Here is a 22399-nt window from a genome sequence, read left to right as displayed (position 1 = left end):
CCACGGCTGATTATAGAGACCAATTTATTGCAAGGAACATGCTATCAGCCAATGTTGTTACCGCTATTTTGCCTCATTCAAAAATATTTAGCTATAAAATCCTGTTCACGGTGGTTTATCGACTTTATCGTACATCCACATGCTTCTGCTCCTTTCTCAACACTAGATTGTTTCGATGCGTTTTTAAATGCATGCATAATTTGCCATGGGAGTCATAGATATAGCTGGAAAAAGACACACACAGACACATGCACGCACACAAGCAGGCACATATATAAAAACAAACACATATTATTTACAATGTATGTAAAATAAATTTCGCTATATTTCAGAAAGAAAAGGGTCACTTGCTAGTGATTTCTCATTAAAAATCTTCTCAGTTTTTTAACAGTATTGCAAAAATAAATTAATACCGGAAGATGTTGTTAAAAATGAAATGTGAATGGATTTTGTGTGAAAATTTTGAACCCAATCAGCGTTTTTCAATCTTTCACGTTATTGATGGTTTATCTGTGTGAGCAATTGTATTATTGAAGATCCGATTTTTATTATAAGTGAATCAGAACTGATGATTCACTGTTTTCAACCATGAATGAGTCAATATTTTGTCACCAGTAAAATAACGTACTTGGGAAGAATGGCATGCGTTTGTGTACATAAATGATTACCACGAATCCGTCGGAGGTATATATCCTAACGCGCCTAGATAATAAGAATTTGTCAGGATGTTATAGAAAGCAGAAAAGTATCCGCATTTTCGGATGATACCATGGGTTTTCTTTCACATAAAAATTAAACAGTGGACGTAATGCGGACGCGTCATTCGATCAGTATAATACCTATACGATAATAGAATCTATATAACGTTATGAATATGCAATCATTTACCTTCAATACGGAAAGGTCAAAATCTTTGTAACTAAGATAGTCAATTTTATCAAGACAATATGTATATGCACGAGCCAGCCTGAGCAAACATGAACTGATTAAAGATAAAATGGGTTAAAGATGAAACATGTGTAAATAATCATTCGAACATAGGATACCCTTGTAAAATAAACAACAGATCAGTCATGTGAGTAGAGTCACGTATGTCAAGACAAACAAAATTTTCAAGAGGAAATATCTTTCTAAGGTAGAGCATTTTTATGATATATACTATTTACCTACACAAGTGTCATGAAACAAATTGTATTACATTATATCGTACAAATTATGCAGTCCACAGTCGTAAAATAAGAGTACATTTGGTAACGGGAAGATAAGGTATATTTATTAGAAGTAGACTGCCTGCTGTTATACGATTAAAAGTGTTTCTTTCTACAAAATCTGAAGACATGTTCGCCACGATTGTTTAGCTTGGTGTGGAATGAAAACATCTGACATAACTTATATAAGTGTATGACAAAATAAAATGTTTGCTGGTTTTATTCAGAAATGGTACGGCAGTGGTCCACACTTTTCTGTTATCCATTTTCTCAACTTGTCTTCATTTTTTAATAAGCTTGAGGAAATGAGAATTTTTGTAGCCTCATGTGTGTGGGTCACATAACTAGCAGGATTATTAAATAGGATCAAAACTATATACAAGGCTTAAGAGCATTTCACACATATATACAAATAAAGTGACAACACTAATAAATTAAGTACATATGTTCGGAGGGGCACAGTCAAATAGACAACAAATATGAAAACGTCTTTAAAGAAAATTTTATGGACAGTTTTTAATGCCATTGACTAAGAAAAACGCATTTAATCTTTTAAATCTCTTTTTCAGTATAATACATATGACCTAGTTTACGTCGAACATATACATACGGCTAGCCCTTATGTGAAGACTTCCTATTTCAGAAAAGCTGAAAAGATCTGTTTTGGCACACAGGATCTAGACATACGCCATGGATAAGTGTGGTATGTTACATTTTACATAAGTCGAGAGGCTTCTTTTCCTGGATATTCAATCAGCACTGCAATGTTTCAGCAAATATTAAAAATACGTGTTGTAAAAAGTCTTACCATATATAGTGAAAGTATAGATATAAACAATTACGTCGTATGTCAACAGACTGCAAATAACAACGGTAGCTTTAATAACTCCGTATGTTGTTGTTGCTATATGATAGTAAGCGTTATTGTTGTGTATGCCTATGGGGGTGCGCAACCAAAACGTACAGTCTACCATAAGATTACCTACATATTTATTAGTAATTATAAAGAGAGAAGAAAAATACCTTAAGGACACTGAGACAAGGAGGACTATAGGAAAAAGTAATATGGAACAAAAATAGTCAAAATAAGTATTTATGTTTCTGAAATCATCGTAATACCATAACCATATCAGTAATAAGAAACATCATGGACATTCAGTTCTAAATAGGGTTTACAAAACACTGTGTATATACATTTTGCTCTAGTTGTAAGTATTATGTTTATATACATCATGATCTAATTGTAAGTAATATTTATTTGAAGTGTGTCTATATTCATTATCTAAAACTTGTGGTTGAATAGCGCTGTCGATCACTGATAGAAACAAATAATATGGAGGATAGGGCAGAGGCATTGACGCTTATAAACATAAATATGCTTTGGTAAAAATTACTGTTAATATGTCTTAGTGTGAAGCTGAACTCTAAACAGGTGTTCCCTTCTTGAAATCATATTCATGACTACAGACTGGTTCAAACAAGAATTATAGGAAAATGAATTTTCTGATCATGAGGCCAAAAATGAAAACAAATGAAAACAATCATCCAGATTATAACAGTGTAAGCTTTGGCTGGCACCCAAATACGTATACAAAATAGAAGTTGAATATATGACTGCAGAAGAGTCGAATCAAAATCGATATGACTGCAGAAGAGTCGAATCAAAATCGATATGACTGCAGAAGAGTCGAATCAAAATCGATATGACTGCAGAAGAGTCGAATCAAAATCGACTTTGACTTAAACATTATATGATTCAATGTTTATCGGCTCTTAATAGTCAGCAGAATTTGGTCATGAGGGCCTGTTAAGAAGATGATGATGAATGCCCCTCTTTCATAATATGTTTCTAATATAAGCCACAGTAATACTGCTGCTGCTACTGCTACTGCCAATACTACTACTACTAATACCACCAGTACTACTGCTAATACTACCACCACCACTTCTACTCCTACCACTACACTACCACCGTCACTACTGTTAGTACATTTTGTGTTCTATTTTAGACGTTAGGTTTAATGGCGATTTCACCGTTACCCCAGAAATGAAACAGCTATTCGATGAATATGGATACATCATCTTGAGGTAAATCTTTCTTATTGAGTCATCATTGCACGCACAGTCCCGCTCATAGTGAAGGATGATTGAAATAAAACACTATCAATGCTTATAACATTTAACACACGCTTAAAGTTGAGGGGAATCTACGACATTAAATTGATCCTTAAGCACGTTTTGTGCTATTGCAAAATAAAAAAAAATAGTACATGTAAACAGTATATGGATGTGGTTTGGAATTTGTCTGCAGTTTTGGTTTTGGATACATGGGTTACGTTCTACAAGTCATTCCTTCCCACTCAGTATTTCCCTCATTATGTGTAAGCCTGTTCGTTTATGTTTCTGAAATTGGGCTTTATGTTGTAACCGTATTGACCAATGACACATTTTACGTAATATAGAATTATCAGAAGTATTCTGTCTCAAAGATGGGTCTCACCTATCAATTGTACTAAATTTTATCATCAGATATATTCATCTTCTTACTGGCCTGTCTTTCCCCACGTTCTAGTTGTTTCCGTGGGTCATATCATTCGGTCTTATCCTGTATATACTTTTCTTTTCTCTCTTTCTCCTTCACGTAAAGACTACATACCTGCCACCAGTTGTGAGTCAATCTTTGCTTATTCAATTTAAATTAACGTTTGTCCACTCTATATCTGAGCTGTTTATACTTTACTCTGTAGTAATGTATGTAATGTAATATCGACCTTGTCTGATCATAATGCCACATTGTCAGTGATATTCTGACGCCTTGGACAGCTCCATTATATAGGACGTACAAATTCCAACTGTCGTAATTTATCTACCTTCTACACAACTGTTCTGATTTTGTTTACGGTGAACCAAATATTACTCTCACTGAAGTCGTCTTTGATTTCACTTACAATGCTGTGCTAAGTTGTAGTCGTGGTCATCCCAGATTGTGCTTTCGCCAAATATCGATTTTATTTTCTTAATTTGTTATTGTTCTCTTCTTATCCTTCTGTTACATTATCCCCTAGCTGCCTCGTCTGTGATGTGATACTCTATGAACATACTTATCCAATGCATCCATTATTGGTGGAATAAGGTGGACGCGAGTGTGTTGCATTAATTATGCTGACCAGTTAGTCAATATTAAATGTAAACATTGTAAATAACATTATGATAAACATATACTGAGTCCTACACCTCTTACATAGAATATCATATACCGAGTCTAATACTACACCTCTTGCATAGAATATCATATACCGAGTCTAATACTACACCTCTTACATAGAATATCATATACCGAGTCTAATACTACACCTCTTACATAGAATATCATATACCGAGTCTAATACTACACCTCTTGCATAGAATATCATATACCGAGTCTAATACTACACCTCTTACATAGAATATCATATACCGAGTCTAATACTACACCTCTTACATAGAATATCATATACCGAGTCTAATACTACACCTCTTACATAGAATATCATATACCGAGTCTAATACTACACCTCTTACATAGAATATCATATAGTGAGTCTAATACTACACCTCTTACATAGAATATCATATAGTGAGTCTAATACTACACCTCTTACATAGAATATCATATACCGAGTCTAATACTACACCTCTTACATAGAATATCATATAGTGAGTCTAATACTACACCTCTTACATAGAATATCATATAGTGAGTCTAATACTACACCTCTTACATAGAATATCATATACCGAGTCTAATACTACACCTCTTACATAGAATATCATATACCGAGTCTAATACTACACCTCTTACATAGAATATCATATAGTGAGTCCAATACTAGACTTCGTACATCTAATTCAAATGCTGAGTCTATTATTACACCTCTTACTTAGAATATCATATACTGAGTCTAATACTACACCTCTTACATAGAATATCATATACTGAGTCTAATACTACACCTCTTACATAGAATATCATATGCTGAGTCTAATACTACACCTCTTACATAGAATATCATATACTGAGTCTAATACTACACCTCTTACATAGAATATCATATACCGAGTCTAATACTACACCTCTTACATATAATATCATGTACTGAGTCTAATACTACACCTCTTACATAGAATATCATATACTGAGTCTAATGCTACACCTCTTGCATAGAATATCATATGCTGAGTCTAATACTACACCTCTTACATAGAATATCATATGCTGAGTCTAATACTACACCTCTTGCATAGAATATCATATACCGAGTCTAATACTACACCTCTTGCATAGAATATCATATGCTGAGTCTAATACTACACCTCTTACATAGAATATCATATGCTGAGTCTAATACTACACCTCTTACATAGAATATCATATACCGAGTCTAATACTACACCTCTTACATAGAATATCATATAGTGAGTCCAATACTAGACTTCGTACATCTAATTCAAATGCTGAGTCTATTATTACACCTCTTACTTAGAATATCATATACTGAGTCTAATGCTACACCTCTTACATAGAATATCATATACTGAGTCTAATGCTACACCTCTTACATAGAATATCATATACTGAGTCTAATACTACACCTCTTACATAGAATATCATATAAAGAATATTGACATTTAGTGTCCATGCAAAGTGAAAAAATGTATGAACGGAATCTGGTTTTTTAAATATGAATGTCATGAAGAAAAAAGTGATTAGAACATGATTATATTGCATTTTAAAAGTTAATTGTCTACGTCTGGCTGTGGTGTGGAACCTACTTGTCTAGAAATTAATATATACTAATATGTACACATTACGTAAAGAAAGATAAGACTATGCAAAGCACGAAATATGATAGGAGTTATAGAAAAATGTTACATTTATAAACTGATTTTAGACCTTGCATTATGTTGAATAGATTCGTTTATATTCAAAGTAATCAAGATGTTATACAACTTACAGTCCAAGAGTGTTATAATATTTTCACTTTATAACAAAACTTTTGTACAATTTAATGTGTAATAATTGTATTGATTTATTATTGGTCAAAGTCTTCGTTCATAGTTCTACGTCAACTCTCTTAATCCAGGTTTTATTCGAGCAATCACGGCTACAGAAACAAATGTGTGAACAAACTAACAGAAGTAGAATATTAGCTGCCCTCTGTCGGTATATTTGTTTAGGCAACCATCGATTACATGAAACCACACTAATCTTAGCTTTCCATATAAGGTTATGGCAAGGGTCCCAGTTATCTTATATTTCTTAAATACACTCATTGTGTACTTATTTGGGTTTTACATGTTTACATCGGAAATTATAAGGACTTATTTTTGGATTCAATTCATTTAAAATTTTATTGTAACCATGGCACAGGTGACTCAAGCTTTCGGAATGGCACGGGCCTATATCAACCTCTTAAGGGTAATATAAGGTATGGAACATTTAAAAAAAAAATGTGTTTAAACAAAATCATCCATATCTGATCTTTTGAAAATTCGTCTCATATAGTTCAGTAAAACAAGGATATGCTTTGTATAATTGTGTTAGATTATATACGTTTTTAATGATGAAACATTAATAAACAAGTGTGTTTTTAGATGAAGAGTGTATATTATATAATGAATGCTACTCAGCTATTTTAATATATGCCACTTTCAGCCATGAAAATAATTGAGTTTTGATTATTAATTGTTAACAGGGGTCTGTTGGATAAGGAAGAACTTGAGCTTATTAAAAAAGCAGTTGCGTCACCAGACGGTGTACTTAAACATCGCTACTCGGTAAGTGGGGTATTATAAGAAGACATTGTTTTATTCATGCCTTACGCTCTTTATTGTTAGACTTGTTTATAACTTTTTTAATGCTTTCTCCATAGTTGTGAATAATTTCATGACGAAGTATATGTACAATTTCAAACAATCGTTTAACCTTGTGTCACAAAGAATGTTCATGATTATAAGTTCCATAGGCAACAATTTGAGTTTGAATATTCGCCTATTAGTTGTTGAAATTCCAGAAGAGTGTCATTTTATATGTGATTGTACGTTGCTTTAATCAAACTAATTGAATCGTGTTAAGGCAAAAATTTATGGTCTTATATCGCCTTATATGTGAAAATCGTGCACACCGACATATATTAGCTTCAGAAAAAAGATGAATAGCAACTGTTTCAATGTAAATTAAACGACCTATATAAAAAATATCCACAGAACTGTACACAGTTCATGAAAAGTCCAATTCTCACGTTTCGTTCACAAATACCTGAAATACACTGGACCCTATTTACTAATCGTCACCACTTGAGATCGTGCAATGTAATACGACCTTAGGATAGTTATCCAAGCAAACTAGTTAACATTCAACATGTTCAGAATTGAAACTTATTCATTTAAAGACCGCTTTGATTAATTTTATCTAAAGTTTATTTCTGTGGTGAGTTTTAAAGAAACAATACAAACAATTGCCACTGAATGGTAGCTAGAAGCAGAAGTCAGTAATTACATCAATTTAATTTTGAATGAGGAAATATGTTCGTCTTATACTCCGTCTCTGTGCTTCTAAATATCGTCCGTAACACCGTTATCAGCTTGATGATCCAGAGGGGCGCCCTCTCGGCCGAGTCATATGGACCCATCCAGGAAATGACATCACAGGTGTGTTGGCAAGATCAGAAAAGGTGGCAGGTACAAGTGAACAGGTATATTTAAGTGGTGTGCACTTGTGAGACAAGAATAAATAAAGATGGCAACGTAATTTCGCACTGTATTAATGGAACGTTTCTCAATTAAAACTTTACTTTTTCGAGTCAGTTATCCGTCTTCTCTGATAGTTCAGGTTGTATCACATATTTTCATACCATAAAGGATACTGTTTCTTAGATGACGCAAAACAAGTTAATGAACAAACACATGTTTTCCTGAGATCCTAACTTATTTGAAACAACCACATAGCAGATGCAAAATATTTTTGCTCAAACATTTGGCATAGATGAATAGTTGGAGAGGGTAAAATAATCAGTTACTGTTTTTGATACGAAAATATCGTGTCGTTTTGATTGAAATTTTGTGTGAATAATGTTTCTTTGATTTACGTTTACTGAGTTACAATATTGCTTTCATATATGAATGTTCGTACTTACGAGAAAAAGACCTACATTGTAACTGGATGAAGCCGGGTTAGTATAGGGAAGACATTGAACACAATTTCGTGAATGATATATTTATAACGTAATTCAACTATGAATTAATCTGACACCATACTCGTGCATATAACAACAACGGATTTCATATAATTATTAGCAATGAGTTCACCATAACGATGTCGTTCCTAAATATAAGTAATCAGAGCATGTAACTTAAACGAGAAATCAAACAAAAATTAATATATGGAACCTATAAACAAACTTGACAAAGATATGAACCTATCATAATGAATGATCAATGTATATCATTTATAAACGAATATGACTGATATATTCTTCTATCACCATATATGAGCAATAAACATAATTGATAAATAAATATTAACAGTGAATGATTATTCACCAAGTAAAATTTATTTATCATTAAAGTGCAATAATTTTCAGCGATATTGGACTATATAATGGCATTGCATTATTGATTTCAAAAATGGAACACATGTATTATCTTCCGGTCGAGAAAGGCAGTGTGTTTCCTTTTCCACTGGTACCGTTGAATGTTCAAAGAGCGAGAACACATGACCCGGTCCTCCCAGTGTGCCAAATGATCCTTTGAAAGTATCCCCAATCCTGCAGACCAGCTTGTAGAAATTATTTGGACCCTAATTACGAATAAAAAAACACCGTCTACCATGCCAAGGTACAATTCGACAGCAGTATATTTATTATGCAAAACACACATACGTTCTACGAATCAGCAGGAAACAACCCCAAAACTTAAAATGAACAGCGAGCTGACAAACCTCGTCTGCGTTGTGATAATACAGGGAAAATTGACTCTATAAGTATCGTGATTATGGTCAAATCCAAAACAAAAGCACTTGATGAAATCAGGCTTCTCACTGCAGGAACTTTGAGCATACATCAGTGGGTGAACTGAACACAAATGATCGAAATAACTAGGGTTGTTACTAAACACAATTGTATAACTCTGGACGCGCAGATAAACATATGGTTCCCATATGTGGAAACACTTTAGAAACATCGCAGAATGTGAGCTTAATCTACCCAGTGAAACTTATCATTTACAATACCATGTCGCTAAGGTAAAACAAAGATATGCAAATCAAACCCAGTTAATGAAATCGGCCCCTAACATTTACAACCCTCGAAAGGCCTCAATCCGAAAATGTTATGGCTGTAAAGTGAATACGCAATGTCACTTTGGAGACATTTGTTTCGTTTAAATACACAATGGACTAGGACTAATTCCGAAGAAAAAGAAAGATATGTGAGAACTTTCCCCAATACCGTAGCCAAATACTCCATTTCGACCATGGCCTAGTTTTGCTCCCTACGCAGTAAATTCCTACTGTCATGAAATGGATAACTTTACTACCTCTTGCTACTATAACAAAACCTCTCCTAACCCCATCTCGAATGCACCAGTTCTTAATACAAATGATGCTGTTAGCGCTGGAAACATTAGGACTGGTGAACTGTTCGCCTTTTCCTTAAAAATTGTTAAAGCTATATCATGGCATGAACCCCAAAAATCTATATTTGGCTGCCATTTTCTTCCACAGTCAGCCTACGGATTTGCTATAGGGACTAAATTGGAACGAAGTTCCTGTAAAGTCCTATCATTCCGAGAAATGATCAAATTCGTTTCTTTGTTTCATTCCAAGGATCAACTCTGAACTGTTTAATGTTGTCCTGGTTCTGCTTCAACTTCTTGGACATCTTACGAGATTGCCTAAGCATTATAAATTTTAAAACGTAATACTGCAATTGGCGGGTTTTGTTATGAGACTGATCTGGAGGAGTCTATTGAAAAAGTTGATTAATACCTATATATGCTCTTCCCAGGAATACACGAACGAAACAAGTTTGGCTCCACGTGCCTTTCAACTATTTTAGCATGAGACAAACACACGACACATCGGCAGCGACCGACCGAAAGGCTTAAGTTTATAGTGGTAAATTTTTTTTTGGATCGATAGTCCCGTTAACTTGCGCATATTATCTGCGATGTGATCATGCGAATGCCCTTTGTTTAAGGTCTAACTTCGAAACATATTGGTTCAATGCCAGGTTCTGAAACAAACCCTCCATATCTGGAATCAGTTCCTGACGAAAAACGGTGATTGCATTCATCGGATGGAAGTTAAATCATCCCAAGTTGGTTGTATCCGCCCATTAAAAGGTTCAGGATAGGCTTTAGTTCGGATTGGTTCTGATACTTATTTCATGCTTTATCAATCCATTATGAACACTTTACCAAATAGTATGAGGCGCTCATGGCGAGTGTCTGTAATGAGATACATCTTTGTTTCGTCACAAGATTTAGTCGAATTTCCTTCATCACGTTCATCATTTGTAATACTCTGATTAATTGATTCCAGAGTTTGCGATCTCCTTGTTTGTCATCTTGCAGGTATATGCTAATCTCTTGCGCCATTGGACGACGCATTGACTTCTTCTGCCATAATATCCGAATAAAGTTCAATTACAATCCGCAGTGGACTAATTTGACTCTCCCACCCGATTTCGTTTTGTACCTCGCGATACGTGAAACATATTGCGTTGAAATATGCATTCATCGCTCGCTGTCTTTCGGAGGAAATTCGACTTAGCATTTGGTTTACTATTCCGTTGAATGTATCTACAAATCCATTACACATGCGGTGAAACGTCGTGCATCGCAAAAGATTAATTGATAACAAACCACTAATTTATACCATAAATGTTGAGGTAAATAGAGTCCCACAATCCGTGAGAACCACCTCAGGTACCCCAACACTGTTATACATATTTCCTCTAGCACATGAAAGTAGAACTGACTCTCCGCATTTACATTGCTTCAATATACCTGGAGTAATTTTCAAAGACGTGTTATGCCTTTTCCTTAATATAAATTCATCGCTTTTGACATCGGACACGGCGTTCGAACCTTCAATTAGCGGAGAGGATTTTTCTCTCTCTACACTGCTACCTAGTATACAACTATTAAATAATGAGGAAACATAACCTCTATTGTAGCTGGGAGTCTACAGCCGACTAGATTTGCAATCGTTAAGTCAAATATGGGTGTGTTCATGCACATCGCTTAGACGGTTCCGGGCAATAATGACATCTCGATCTATATATTTTCTTCAGAGATTGATCAACGAAAATACACCGGGATTTTCATCAAGAATTTTGGTTATTCCTAACGAGACTCTGCTTTTCCTAACGAGATTCTCGTAAAGACCGTAATTGACTGACGGGTGCCTGTACCAACAGCTGTCGGTACACGCATCTCGGGAACGAGACAAGTGCTGATTGATTCAATCACATCATGAACTATCAGCGCATTTACCGAGTTTAGTACTCGCATTGTTAGTTCCCGAATAATTGCCTCATGAACACCGTCTGTTTCTAATACTAAATGTTACTTTTTGAACAAAAGTGTTTCGCTTCTGTCAATCGGACGAGATATGGCTCCACTACTTAAATGTCGAAGATATATATACTTTGATCTGCATCTTTCCCAGATTAAACATTGCCATCGTTGTTGGCTCCACTTTTCTCGGATTCTCTGGCACTCGGGTCTTTGGCCATTTCACCTAATTTATTCTCTTTCAAGACCACATCATCGGCATCTCCCCGAGCGTCAGTGGAAGAATATGCCTGTGTATCCGTTTATAAATTGTCGTGATTGACATTTCACTCAGAAACTGGTACAACTTCTTGGTACAAGGGGTTAACAACTGGTGTCTGAGCAAAGTGACTGTACTAGAGATAATGCTATTTTTGATTTTCTGTCTTACCACTTCTCACAAATTGACCAATATCTAATGTAGCGAGACATTTCCTCCCTCACATGTCGGATGCCTTGTCAGGAAGTTCGTTCTCGGAGAAAGATAAGTGACAAATATTAATTGAGTCCAGACCTATGTAAACCAACGATAGCGTTTCGCCCACTTCTGCAACAGTTGTTAGAGGATGAAACCGAGTTTGGATTATACCTAGCAAAGACACTAGGCATAGTTTATTGAATGCGATCCGTACTTATCAAATAAAATTCTACGATTAATGAATTAGACTATCCTTGTGCGCATATATATATATAGGTCCCATTAGCTTTCACCCCTAAGTCGAAGTAAACCAATATTTTTCTCAGAGTCACCACTATAAATGACCGCAGCACCCGGTTTACACGAAACTCGATATAATTATACGAATCCCCGTGACACAGCTCTACAGCTAAAGACTATTTCGGTAAAACGCATCTGTATTGTGCTAATGATGCAATAACTTACCTTTTTACCCATCGTGGATCTCGAAGTAATCGGGTTTTTCGCTGCAGAACTTTGCGTCTGTTGCAGTTGGTGAACCCAGCTCAATATTTAGAAAAACAACCACCAGGTGATGCTCTTCGCGGCAACAACTTCCGTCTAACATTTTGTTAAAATAATATACATTTACATTAAGGGCACACCCATCAGTTACATATATATTTATCTACCTGCATCAACAACATCATCAAAAACAGAAATAACATTGATATTATTATTATTATTATTATTATTATTATTAGCTTTTGGGCGGAGAGGTCTATCATTATCACAGCAAACTTTTGCTGAAAGACGCCAAAACTGGTGGAAGACACATGTGGCACCAGGACTATGGGTGAGATCCGTAACTGAGTAACTAAATGAACTGTAAATTGTGGAATGGATAAGCGTAGATTCAAAAGTATATTTTGGATGAGGAACAATTGCTAATGGCAATTTCAGATAATTTGAGTCTAAAAGCATTACAATAGAAAAACAAATAAAAATCAGGATCTAAATGTAAAGTACATTTCTTTGAACAAAGCAAGTAGACTATTTGCATAATGTCCACCGCTTGCAATATTTGAGGTGGAGACATATTTATTTTCACATTGATATTCAAGGACAGCTGATTATTTGTATAGCTCATATCTAAGACGCCCAATAAAACTCTGTAGTTTATGGGTAACGCTTGCAAGTGAACTTAGATCGTGTAATTATAATTTTATTTCTACACAGTTATATAATGGGAACGTTGATGTAACTTAGTCAATACCGAAAAATATGAAACAAAGATCTGACAAAAAACAAAAACACTTAACAATATAAAATTATAACTCTTTAGGTACTGGTATCACAATGGATGCCTACGTCCGGACATGTTGACAGTTTTTATACCTATAGACCGGTGTGTGAAAGAAAACGGATGCCTCGAGGTAAAAATCAAAGCATGAAAGTGTATCATAGATACAGAGGTTTACTCTTGTGAATGCCATCACTATGACAACCACAATAATTATAAGACTTCGATGTTTAAATAACGAATCAAATGGACCCGTTAGTGTTTTCTCTAAAGGCACATTTATAGAAAACAGTATGTCACAATTATATTTTCGTGGGTTCGTTAAATATTAAAAACCGTTGGAAACCACTCACTGGCCCTTATTACTTTTTTTGTTTCATTTTACCATCTCGTCTTTTAGTATCCTAAGTTTTTTGTTATATCCTTTGTGTGTTAGTACTTTGGCATGAGTTCGTTTTGATTGAGCAAACATATATGTGTGGGTTTTTTTACCTTGGGGCAGTAGATGTAAATTATGCTGAAGAATTGGATGGGATTTTTGGATCATTGGTTTTCCCTGATTTCTTTTTTATTGGCTTTTATGGGACCTGGCCATGTTTTCTAGTCAGAATAATCTGATAGTTTGGCCCACACAATGGTTCATGAAATTGTGCTTTTTATATAAGGTAGTGAAAAAAGAGAAGTATTATTCCTAAATTAAACATCTATAGTTAAGACATTCATTGAGTTGTGTTCAAATTTCATTTGAGAAGATTTAAGTATTTCAATTATTTGAACTACAAGACGCTCATAAACTATATGGTTAAGTAACTATTTTAGAATTCATCTATAGATGTTTCGGATTATACGATCGTGAAACCTCAGTTAGGTGAATCACTGGAACTATTATGGAATGCTCTACACTTTTGGAATTGCGATAGATCTGTATGGATTATTTTGGATATCATCCACAATATTGAAAGTTATGTTTAATTATTCACTTCTATATATCATTTGTTGACTTTTTCTAATTTGTTGGTTTTCGATTTCTTTTCACTAACTTCTTCACAACCCTAATTACATAATCATACTCTAAACGTTTGAACCCCGATTCAGTTGTTTGCATTGTCATTTTCACAAGTTAGAGTAAGAAAATAGATGGACCAAAGTTCGTATATTATAAGAAGACAACCATGATAATGACTACCTCATTCTCGCCGAGCTTTAATTATCTCGCCCTCTGAATCATTTTGATTTGTTGTAGATACTACCCGGATCACACAAGTATGGACGAATCGAGCATATACTTAAAGGCATTCAGGAAGAAGCAGACCTGGAAAGAGTTGAGGCAATCAAACAACAAACCTCACTTATATACGTGGAGATGGATCCGGGTAGTTCCCTTTCACACATATCACAAGATTTCACTTCCTGTTTAAATGTTGCAAACATTTAAAATGTTTTATCATAAAACTATTACACCTCTGACAACGATAATGTGCATGTTTAAATAAAACGTTAAGTAAACATACAAGCCAAATATCGGTGGATAGTCATGCTAAGCCAATTCTATATTAAGATTATGGCTGTTATTAAAATCACACTATGGTGAGGATCTCAAAATTGCTGGACAATGCACAACGATGATAATAGCTACGCGTAAAACCCTGTCAGGAGATTCCAGTGCAGTCCACAGCTTCTGTGTCAGGTTACAATGTTGATATTACTTTATTATATTCTTAAGATAAGTTTACATCGATAGCCACGTGTTTAAAAACTAGAATCAAATTTTCTTGATTGCATAGTAGTTCACGATCAAAATATAATGTAATCTCTCAATCTCTCGATCGATCGATCGACAAAGTTAAATATAAATATAGGCTTCCTACAATTTGGCTGCAAATGAATGTCTAAGTGCGATTCATTTGGATATGGAACTGAAGTTTTAGAATTCCATAGCCACTCATCTGAAATAGCCCTTTACTTGCGTTTTGTACCATATTTCAGATGCAATGATCTTTATTCATGGCATTACGCGTCTATCCTACCCTAAATGATTTCCATCTGTAATAAACATTCACAAACCTCTGTAGAACTTGACATCGTTATAGAAAATGTAACACTCCTTACAGCAAAGCCATTGATACACAAACATTATACAGCATTCAAATCAGTGATGATATTGGACAATTTCCATAACCAATATATACATATTAGGATTTTCCGGTATGCAATGTATTTTCTCCTGCGACCTTATGTTTTTTTCACTAAAACTTTAGCATTGGATATCAAAAAGTCTTAAACCGATGTTGACGTTGCAGCCAACGATGACGAAAGAAATAATACTCAGTTTGTCTTGCCTTTGCCCCACAAAAATTCCTTATCATTCGACATACACATCTGAATAAAGATATAAAAACAAATCCTGGTATACATTTTTGCTGCAGAGGCATTTATAACTTTTTCTTCAAGCTTCTCATTCATTGTTTACAATGATGATAATACTAAATTATTGCATGATATATGCATAAGGGATCATTCTATTTCAAACATATATTTCTGCTAATCGGATTTGAGATGACCATATGGCTCTAATTGATGTAACAGCTATTTATGTCTGCATGCTGTCTTTATGTATTTCTGGCAATTTTAAAAGTGGGTGATTTTGTAGGAATCCAGTCGATTCATTGCGCACTTTTTTATTCATTGCCGTAACATATGGGACACAAATTGTTACTGCCTTACATATGTATTCTATAGGATTTATTCAGCGTTGTTTCTTTATGGGGTGTTGGAAAATTCTGCTCGTTGAGTTGCGGGTGGGGTAATTCTAATGTGAGTAATCATGGAAAGATCAGCTAAACTAACCATTCTGTAAAACGTTTATAATTATCCATTGCCTGCCGACCTATAAAACTTAGCATAGTAATTTGCAGTTTGAAACGAAATGCGATTTTATAGAAATATTGCGTGTGACATTTTAATAAAATCGTTAGCAGTCAATTTATACTGACCACTACTTTTAACTAGTAATCAAGATTCCAATATGCATCTTTATGTAAGATTGGGTTTTGATACGGATTGTGTTTTGAACGAGTCATCAACAAATAAACGATGGGAGATAGGAAGAAATTCGATCAGTGTTTTGGATTTTATTATATGGAGAAGCAACAGCCCTAGTGCACGACAGCTCATTAGCTAGACATGCCTCATTTTAAGCTCAGCTATGCTGACAAGTCCATTAGATTTCTTTTTAGAAGTGAAATATGTTTGCCTGCAAACAAACTATAAGCGTCATTCTAATTGTTTTCATATAATCTTGTATCTTGGCAAATACTGATGGATTCATGGATAAGCGATTTCCACAGCATTTCGTATATTATTTGCATATTACCCACGCAAATCCTGAAATCATGGATAATATCGTGGATAATATATGGGTATCATACCAACTCTGATCGCAAATGCGTGTTATTGTAAATGGAAATCAAGAACCATGGCAAAATGGTAAACAATGATTCGTATTGGGGTCCGACCTATTCATTTGTTTCTGGTAGGAATCACCTCCTTGATGCTAGTATAGTAACAAATTCGGAAACGTTGATGTCCATAAAATATTACACCATGCATAGTTACATGAAGACCCTTGTTATTCAAGTGAGTTGAGAATTGGCTGTTAATATTCCCTTCTGATAAATGCAGAAGGTTATGGTACATTAGGGAAGACAAATATATTGGTGTCGTTATAGTTCTTTGATTTATTTTAGGGGACGCAGTGTTTTTCCACTGCAACATTTTGCACACAAGTGGACCAAACAACAGCGACATGAGAAGATGGGCTTTCCTTGCTGCTTACAACAAAGCGACCAACAATCCCGTGAAGAAACACCATCATGCCTGTTACACGCCACTTAAAAAGGTACATTGAGATCATTTGTAGAAACATATAATTGTGAAACTATCCTGATGATACGTTATCCACGTGTCTTAAAGGCAGCGAATTGGAGGAGAAACAAAATATCACATGGAATAAATACGAGCGGTGGGGTCAATGAAATACATTGTGTCCTCACAACGCTTGAACCATAACTTAGCCAAGACAAATCCATGAAGAACATTCACATAATGTACTGTCCAAGATGGGTGATGTCAAAGATATGGCATATAATAAGGTTTTCGATTGTTAAAAATGAGTAGAAGAAACAACAATAATTAAAGTATCCGTTTATGGAAGTCATAGTATGTCAGTACAAGAAGGGTAGTAGAATTTGTAATTTATTGAAACATGAACTTTAGTAGTAGTTGGGTCATCAGAAAGAGTATTAGTGGAAGTCGTAGAAACTAGAAACGGAATAATTAGCATCAGTAGCAGGAGAAGGATAATGCAGATGATGACTATATCAAAGCAATAAATGCCAATTGTTATACCTTTCCACAGGTTCCCAACGATGCCATCCGGAAATGCACAGTGTTTACTGATCTGGCGGGCAAGGATTTCATAATTCCTGGAACAAATTCATACATTATCAAACCAACAGTGGAGCAGCCACAACTTCCTCACTGAAGATTAATTTTGAAGATAAAGACGTATGTAATGAAGTCTGGGTAATAAATGTCATATCGCCATCTATAATGTCTATAATTAAATTAATGGTGCACGATCTTTTCAAATCATGAGTACAACTTATTTGACGATATTTAGAAGTTGTATCTGATTACGTAGCATATATCATCATCTATTATCCGGTTGTATGCTCTGAAAAGATGAAATACTGTCTATTGTACATTTCATAGTATTCACAACGGACAACATTCTACATAAACATGCTACTTATGCTCCACAATACAAATACATCAGTCGCTATAGCTTCTACTGCTTTGCAATCATATTGCGTCACGCCGTCAATACATTAATTGCGTTTCGTATGCATCTTCTTACTTTGCTGATATATCTGATGAACTCTGGTGCATTCGATACATTTCTGATGAACACATCGTATATAAATCATTATAGATTATATTGCATTTTCTAGAAAAGTAACATTTGAATACAACAACTGAAAAGTTTTTAAATGAATGACACTTTCTGGTAATACAAACTGGCAGTAATATCATCTGACATACACACTTTTGATCTGCATTGTCAAATTATTTGTAAAGCTGTCGAGAATGATTCTGATTAGAATTATATGTCTTCAGTGCCCATTATTTAATACATCTTTCATAAATGACCAGACCAAGAGCCCCAATGTATTCTTTGCCATTGTTCTCTATATGAAATTAAATGGACTAATCAATCTCTTTGTATAGAAAATAGTTCCGAAATATATGAATTAAGGATTGATAGAAGGGCAGATAATATATATATATATATATATATATATATATATATATATATATATATATATATATATATATATATATATATATATATATATATATCCGTTTAGGCTAATGCACTATTATTTATATTGGCAAAAGCTAAATTAAAGGCATAATAAATTATCAACATATACCCAACGAATAATACAGCACAACAAATGAATACATTTTTAAATTAATATACCTAAATTTGTATATACTATATAGTGACAATCACGAAGATGTCGGAGCTGAGACGAACCGAAACCCCCAGTGTCATATTCACACTGCAGCAGTACCCAAAGGGAAAAAATCACATTAAGTAATTACTCTGCAATTACAAATTATTATCCCATTTGAAGGTTTAAATATTAACAATGTTTTGCAGCCTTAGGAAAATGTAATGATTATTTAAAAAATTGTAAATTCGAGTTTTCCCACTTGTAGAACGGTAAAAGTCAGGTTTCTCAGCCTTGAATAAATTACATATGCATCAAAGAAGTTATCTATTATTTTATGGCATTTACAAAATTAAATATTAATGCATCTTTCTGAAAACGATGTTTCATCCTTTTGGACTTACTTTTTCAATGCACAACTTCACAAGCTTGGTTTATATATATATGTTTTGAAAACGTTGCATGATGTTAACAGTTTCGAGTTCAAGTTGGTATGCCTGTTGTCATATTCTATTGGACAGTAAATATTGTTGTTGTTGTTGTTGTTGTTGTAGGGTTTAACGCCATTTTTCAGCACACGATAGGCTATACATGGCGGCCAGTATTAATGGTGGAGGAAGAACCCGGAAAACCCCGGAAAGAACCACCGACCCACTAGAAGCTACTAGCAAGCTTTCTCACATACCCACATTGGCCGAATCAGAGACTCGAACCCAAGCAGACAGAGGTGAGATAGCAGTGATCCGTAACGGAGAGCGCTTTAGACCACTTGGCCACTCGGGGCTCCGACAGTAAATATAGCACAGATGGTGTTATCTATTTTTTTCTGTAAACTAAACAAACTAGGAGAATAATTCAGAGAAGGAGATTTGGGGTATTTCTGTTATATGGAAATTCGACAAAGCATTTAAAACTGATGCAAATTAATGTAGTTTATAATTTAATTCTTAAATAGAATCTCGGTAAACTTTGGAAATTGAAACGACATCTCATTTTTATGTGATTCAGTGATGCAGAAACTGCCTCTAGGATGGGTTCCTTTATTTTCTGGTATTTGTGTATTCTCCAAACTGCTTAAAACACTACATACTGGATGGGATATTTTAGTAACATGTATTTTCGTGTTTAGGGAATTATCCGAAATTATTGGTAACCGAATGGGATTCTTTTGTGTTTCAATGTTACAGAAACTACAAGACTACATTGGAAATAGGAAAGGGTTCATGTGGTTTCATACAGTTTCCAACTTACGGAAACTTCTTTCAATGACCTGGAAAATGAAATGGATATTTGAGGTTTCTATTTATTTCTTGCCCAGAATAAAGACCATATGTGATTATTTAGCATACAAATTTCACATTATCCAAACTGAAATGCTCAGAATTTAAACTGAACCAAAATGAGTCCGTTTTGAAAGAAAAAAATTGATTAAAACAAAATTTATTATGGTCAATTGGGACTGATATTTTGTTTTGGTAAACTATTTTTAATGACGAGAATCAATGTTCTCTTAATAAGAGATGAATACTAAAATACAGCAGATGACAGCTTTTGTAGAAGGAACACAGAACAAATATGACGTTATTTTCATGTCTTGAGACCACTAAAAGTATCAGGTGGAATTATTTCGTGATCAAATGTTAAAGTCACCTTGCTTTATAAAAAAGGAATAAGCATACACACGTCAGATAATTCTCGTCATCAAAAAGGTTATCCACATGCAAGTGAAGATGGGCGGAAATAGTGCAATTATAATTGACCTAAAATCGAATTACATTTGAGTAGTATGAGCGCAGCTTAATCTCACGGTTTGATACTGACATAAACGTATCCTTTACTATCATGGTGTCCCTGACCCAGCCATTTGTTTTGAAAACAACAGAGCAAGCATTTCACTTCGATTGTCGATCAAATAGTCTGATCCTCATTAATGGTAAACATGTTTTTAGTCTACACTCTCACTATATAAACATAAAAAATAATATTTCAGAAAGGAAAAAGATTACTTTCATAAAAAATATAATGGTTACCTAGGGGAAGTAGATGGATATCTAATCTTATTGACTGATACCATTACTCGTTCATGCATTTACATCTGAAACGGAATCTTTGTTATTGTTGTGTTCAGTTTTTGATTGGTTGGAATTATTTATTCAAATTATTCTTCACTGGAATTAGAAAGCGCCCAATAATATTCTTGCATTTTGGATTAGTATGTAACTCAAAAGACTGTTGGCATATCGCCACATTTTAGACCACTGGCATATTAGCGTATTCGTGACTAAATACACATCAACACATCCAATATTGGAACTTGTTTTGAATACCACTGGAAGTTAATTGGAACGTTATTCATTTGGACTTCAGATAGAACTGTTTCGACTCGGTGGGATTTAAATCACAATACCGTATTTTCTTTTTAAATTTCCACTTTGTGTTCTTGGGAAATAGTTGATTCAAATTTACCAAACTTGATGGGTTTCGTTTTTTTCTGTTGCTTGTTTGAAGACTATGGATTCGTAACAGAAACTTGGCTACTTGTCCGGAAGACGATTTTTACTATAATATTTCAGCAAAATTTATTTTTAGATATAAATTAAATTTGGTTGGAAATGTTTTAAGTTCTAGGTATTCTTATTTCACGTCTGTTAGAAAACTCACATGAAACAACAATCTGTAATAATGTCATCTATAGTTGAGATATTTATCTTGAATCCTACCCAGGAAATTTTAGAGGTCTTAAAAAATGAAGGATTGCTCTATCTTGCCAGACAATATGATCTTTATGCTTCTTGAACGAAGAAAACAATACAAATCATATTCTGGTCCAATATTTGGTGGAAAAGACCTTTTGGTTAAACATGCATGGGTTTTATTAGTAACTCTAGATCTGGTTCTACCATGAAAATAATAGAATTGGAATTAAAACACAAGATAAAATAGAGTTCAGAAAGCTTCAGCTTTAGAAAGAGAAAGACGAAAAAATACAATTAGAGAAAAAGACTAAGTCAAACGCATTTGCAAAACGAGAAAAAAAAATGCATTTGCCATGAAAAGTAAGGGACAAAGACAATTGCAGGAAGAGGACAAATATGGGCCAATTCATTAGCAGAAAGAATGAGAAAAGCAGTTGTGTATCAAGAAAACGAGATGCAAATGCTAATACAGTTGCAGAAAGCTGAAATGGAAAGGTAGAGAAAGAAAGGGCACGCTATTGCAATGATGAAAAGAAGAGAGGAAAAGAAAAGAAATAAAAGGAACTTCAATATAGGTTGAAGAATAATAACTGGCAGGTGGAAAGCACTTTACATACATGTTCATATTATGATGTTACTAGACCTATTTGGTGGAGTATCCATTTTAAGGAAATATATGT

The 22399-nt window shown here is 34.3% G+C and overlaps 1 protein-coding gene across 2 annotated transcripts; it reads left to right on the top strand.

The window, feature by feature from the left end:
• Positions 1 to 1043: 1043 nt before the first annotated feature.
• LOC149769967 (uncharacterized) lies at positions 1044 to 19345 on the top strand. Of its 2 annotated transcripts, none has more exons than XM_089949586.1 (10): positions 1044 to 1135; positions 1852 to 1911; positions 3218 to 3296; positions 6944 to 7025; positions 7832 to 7942; positions 12966 to 13057; positions 13547 to 13637; positions 14748 to 14877; positions 17251 to 17402; positions 17922 to 19345. In XM_089949586.1, the coding sequence occupies exons 2-10, from the start codon at positions 1899 to 1901 to the stop codon at positions 18045 to 18047; spliced, it is 876 nt and encodes a 291-aa protein (XP_089805712.1). In that variant the 5' UTR covers positions 1044 to 1135; positions 1852 to 1898; the 3' UTR covers positions 18048 to 19345. The 2 variants fall into 2 exon arrangements, with proteins under 2 accessions (XP_089805712.1, XP_089805711.1); XM_089949585.1 differs by having other exon boundaries at positions 1051 to 1135; positions 1778 to 1911.
• Positions 19346 to 22399: the final 3054 nt, after the last annotated feature.

Source organism: Sinohyriopsis cumingii, unplaced genomic scaffold (assembly GCF_028554795.1).
Source record: "Sinohyriopsis cumingii isolate HCF-2022 unplaced genomic scaffold, ASM2855479v2 utg002917l, whole genome shotgun sequence".
Taxonomy (NCBI): Eukaryota; Metazoa; Mollusca; class Bivalvia; order Unionida; family Unionidae; genus Sinohyriopsis; species Sinohyriopsis cumingii.
This window is presented reverse-complemented; position numbering and strand designations above follow the sequence as displayed.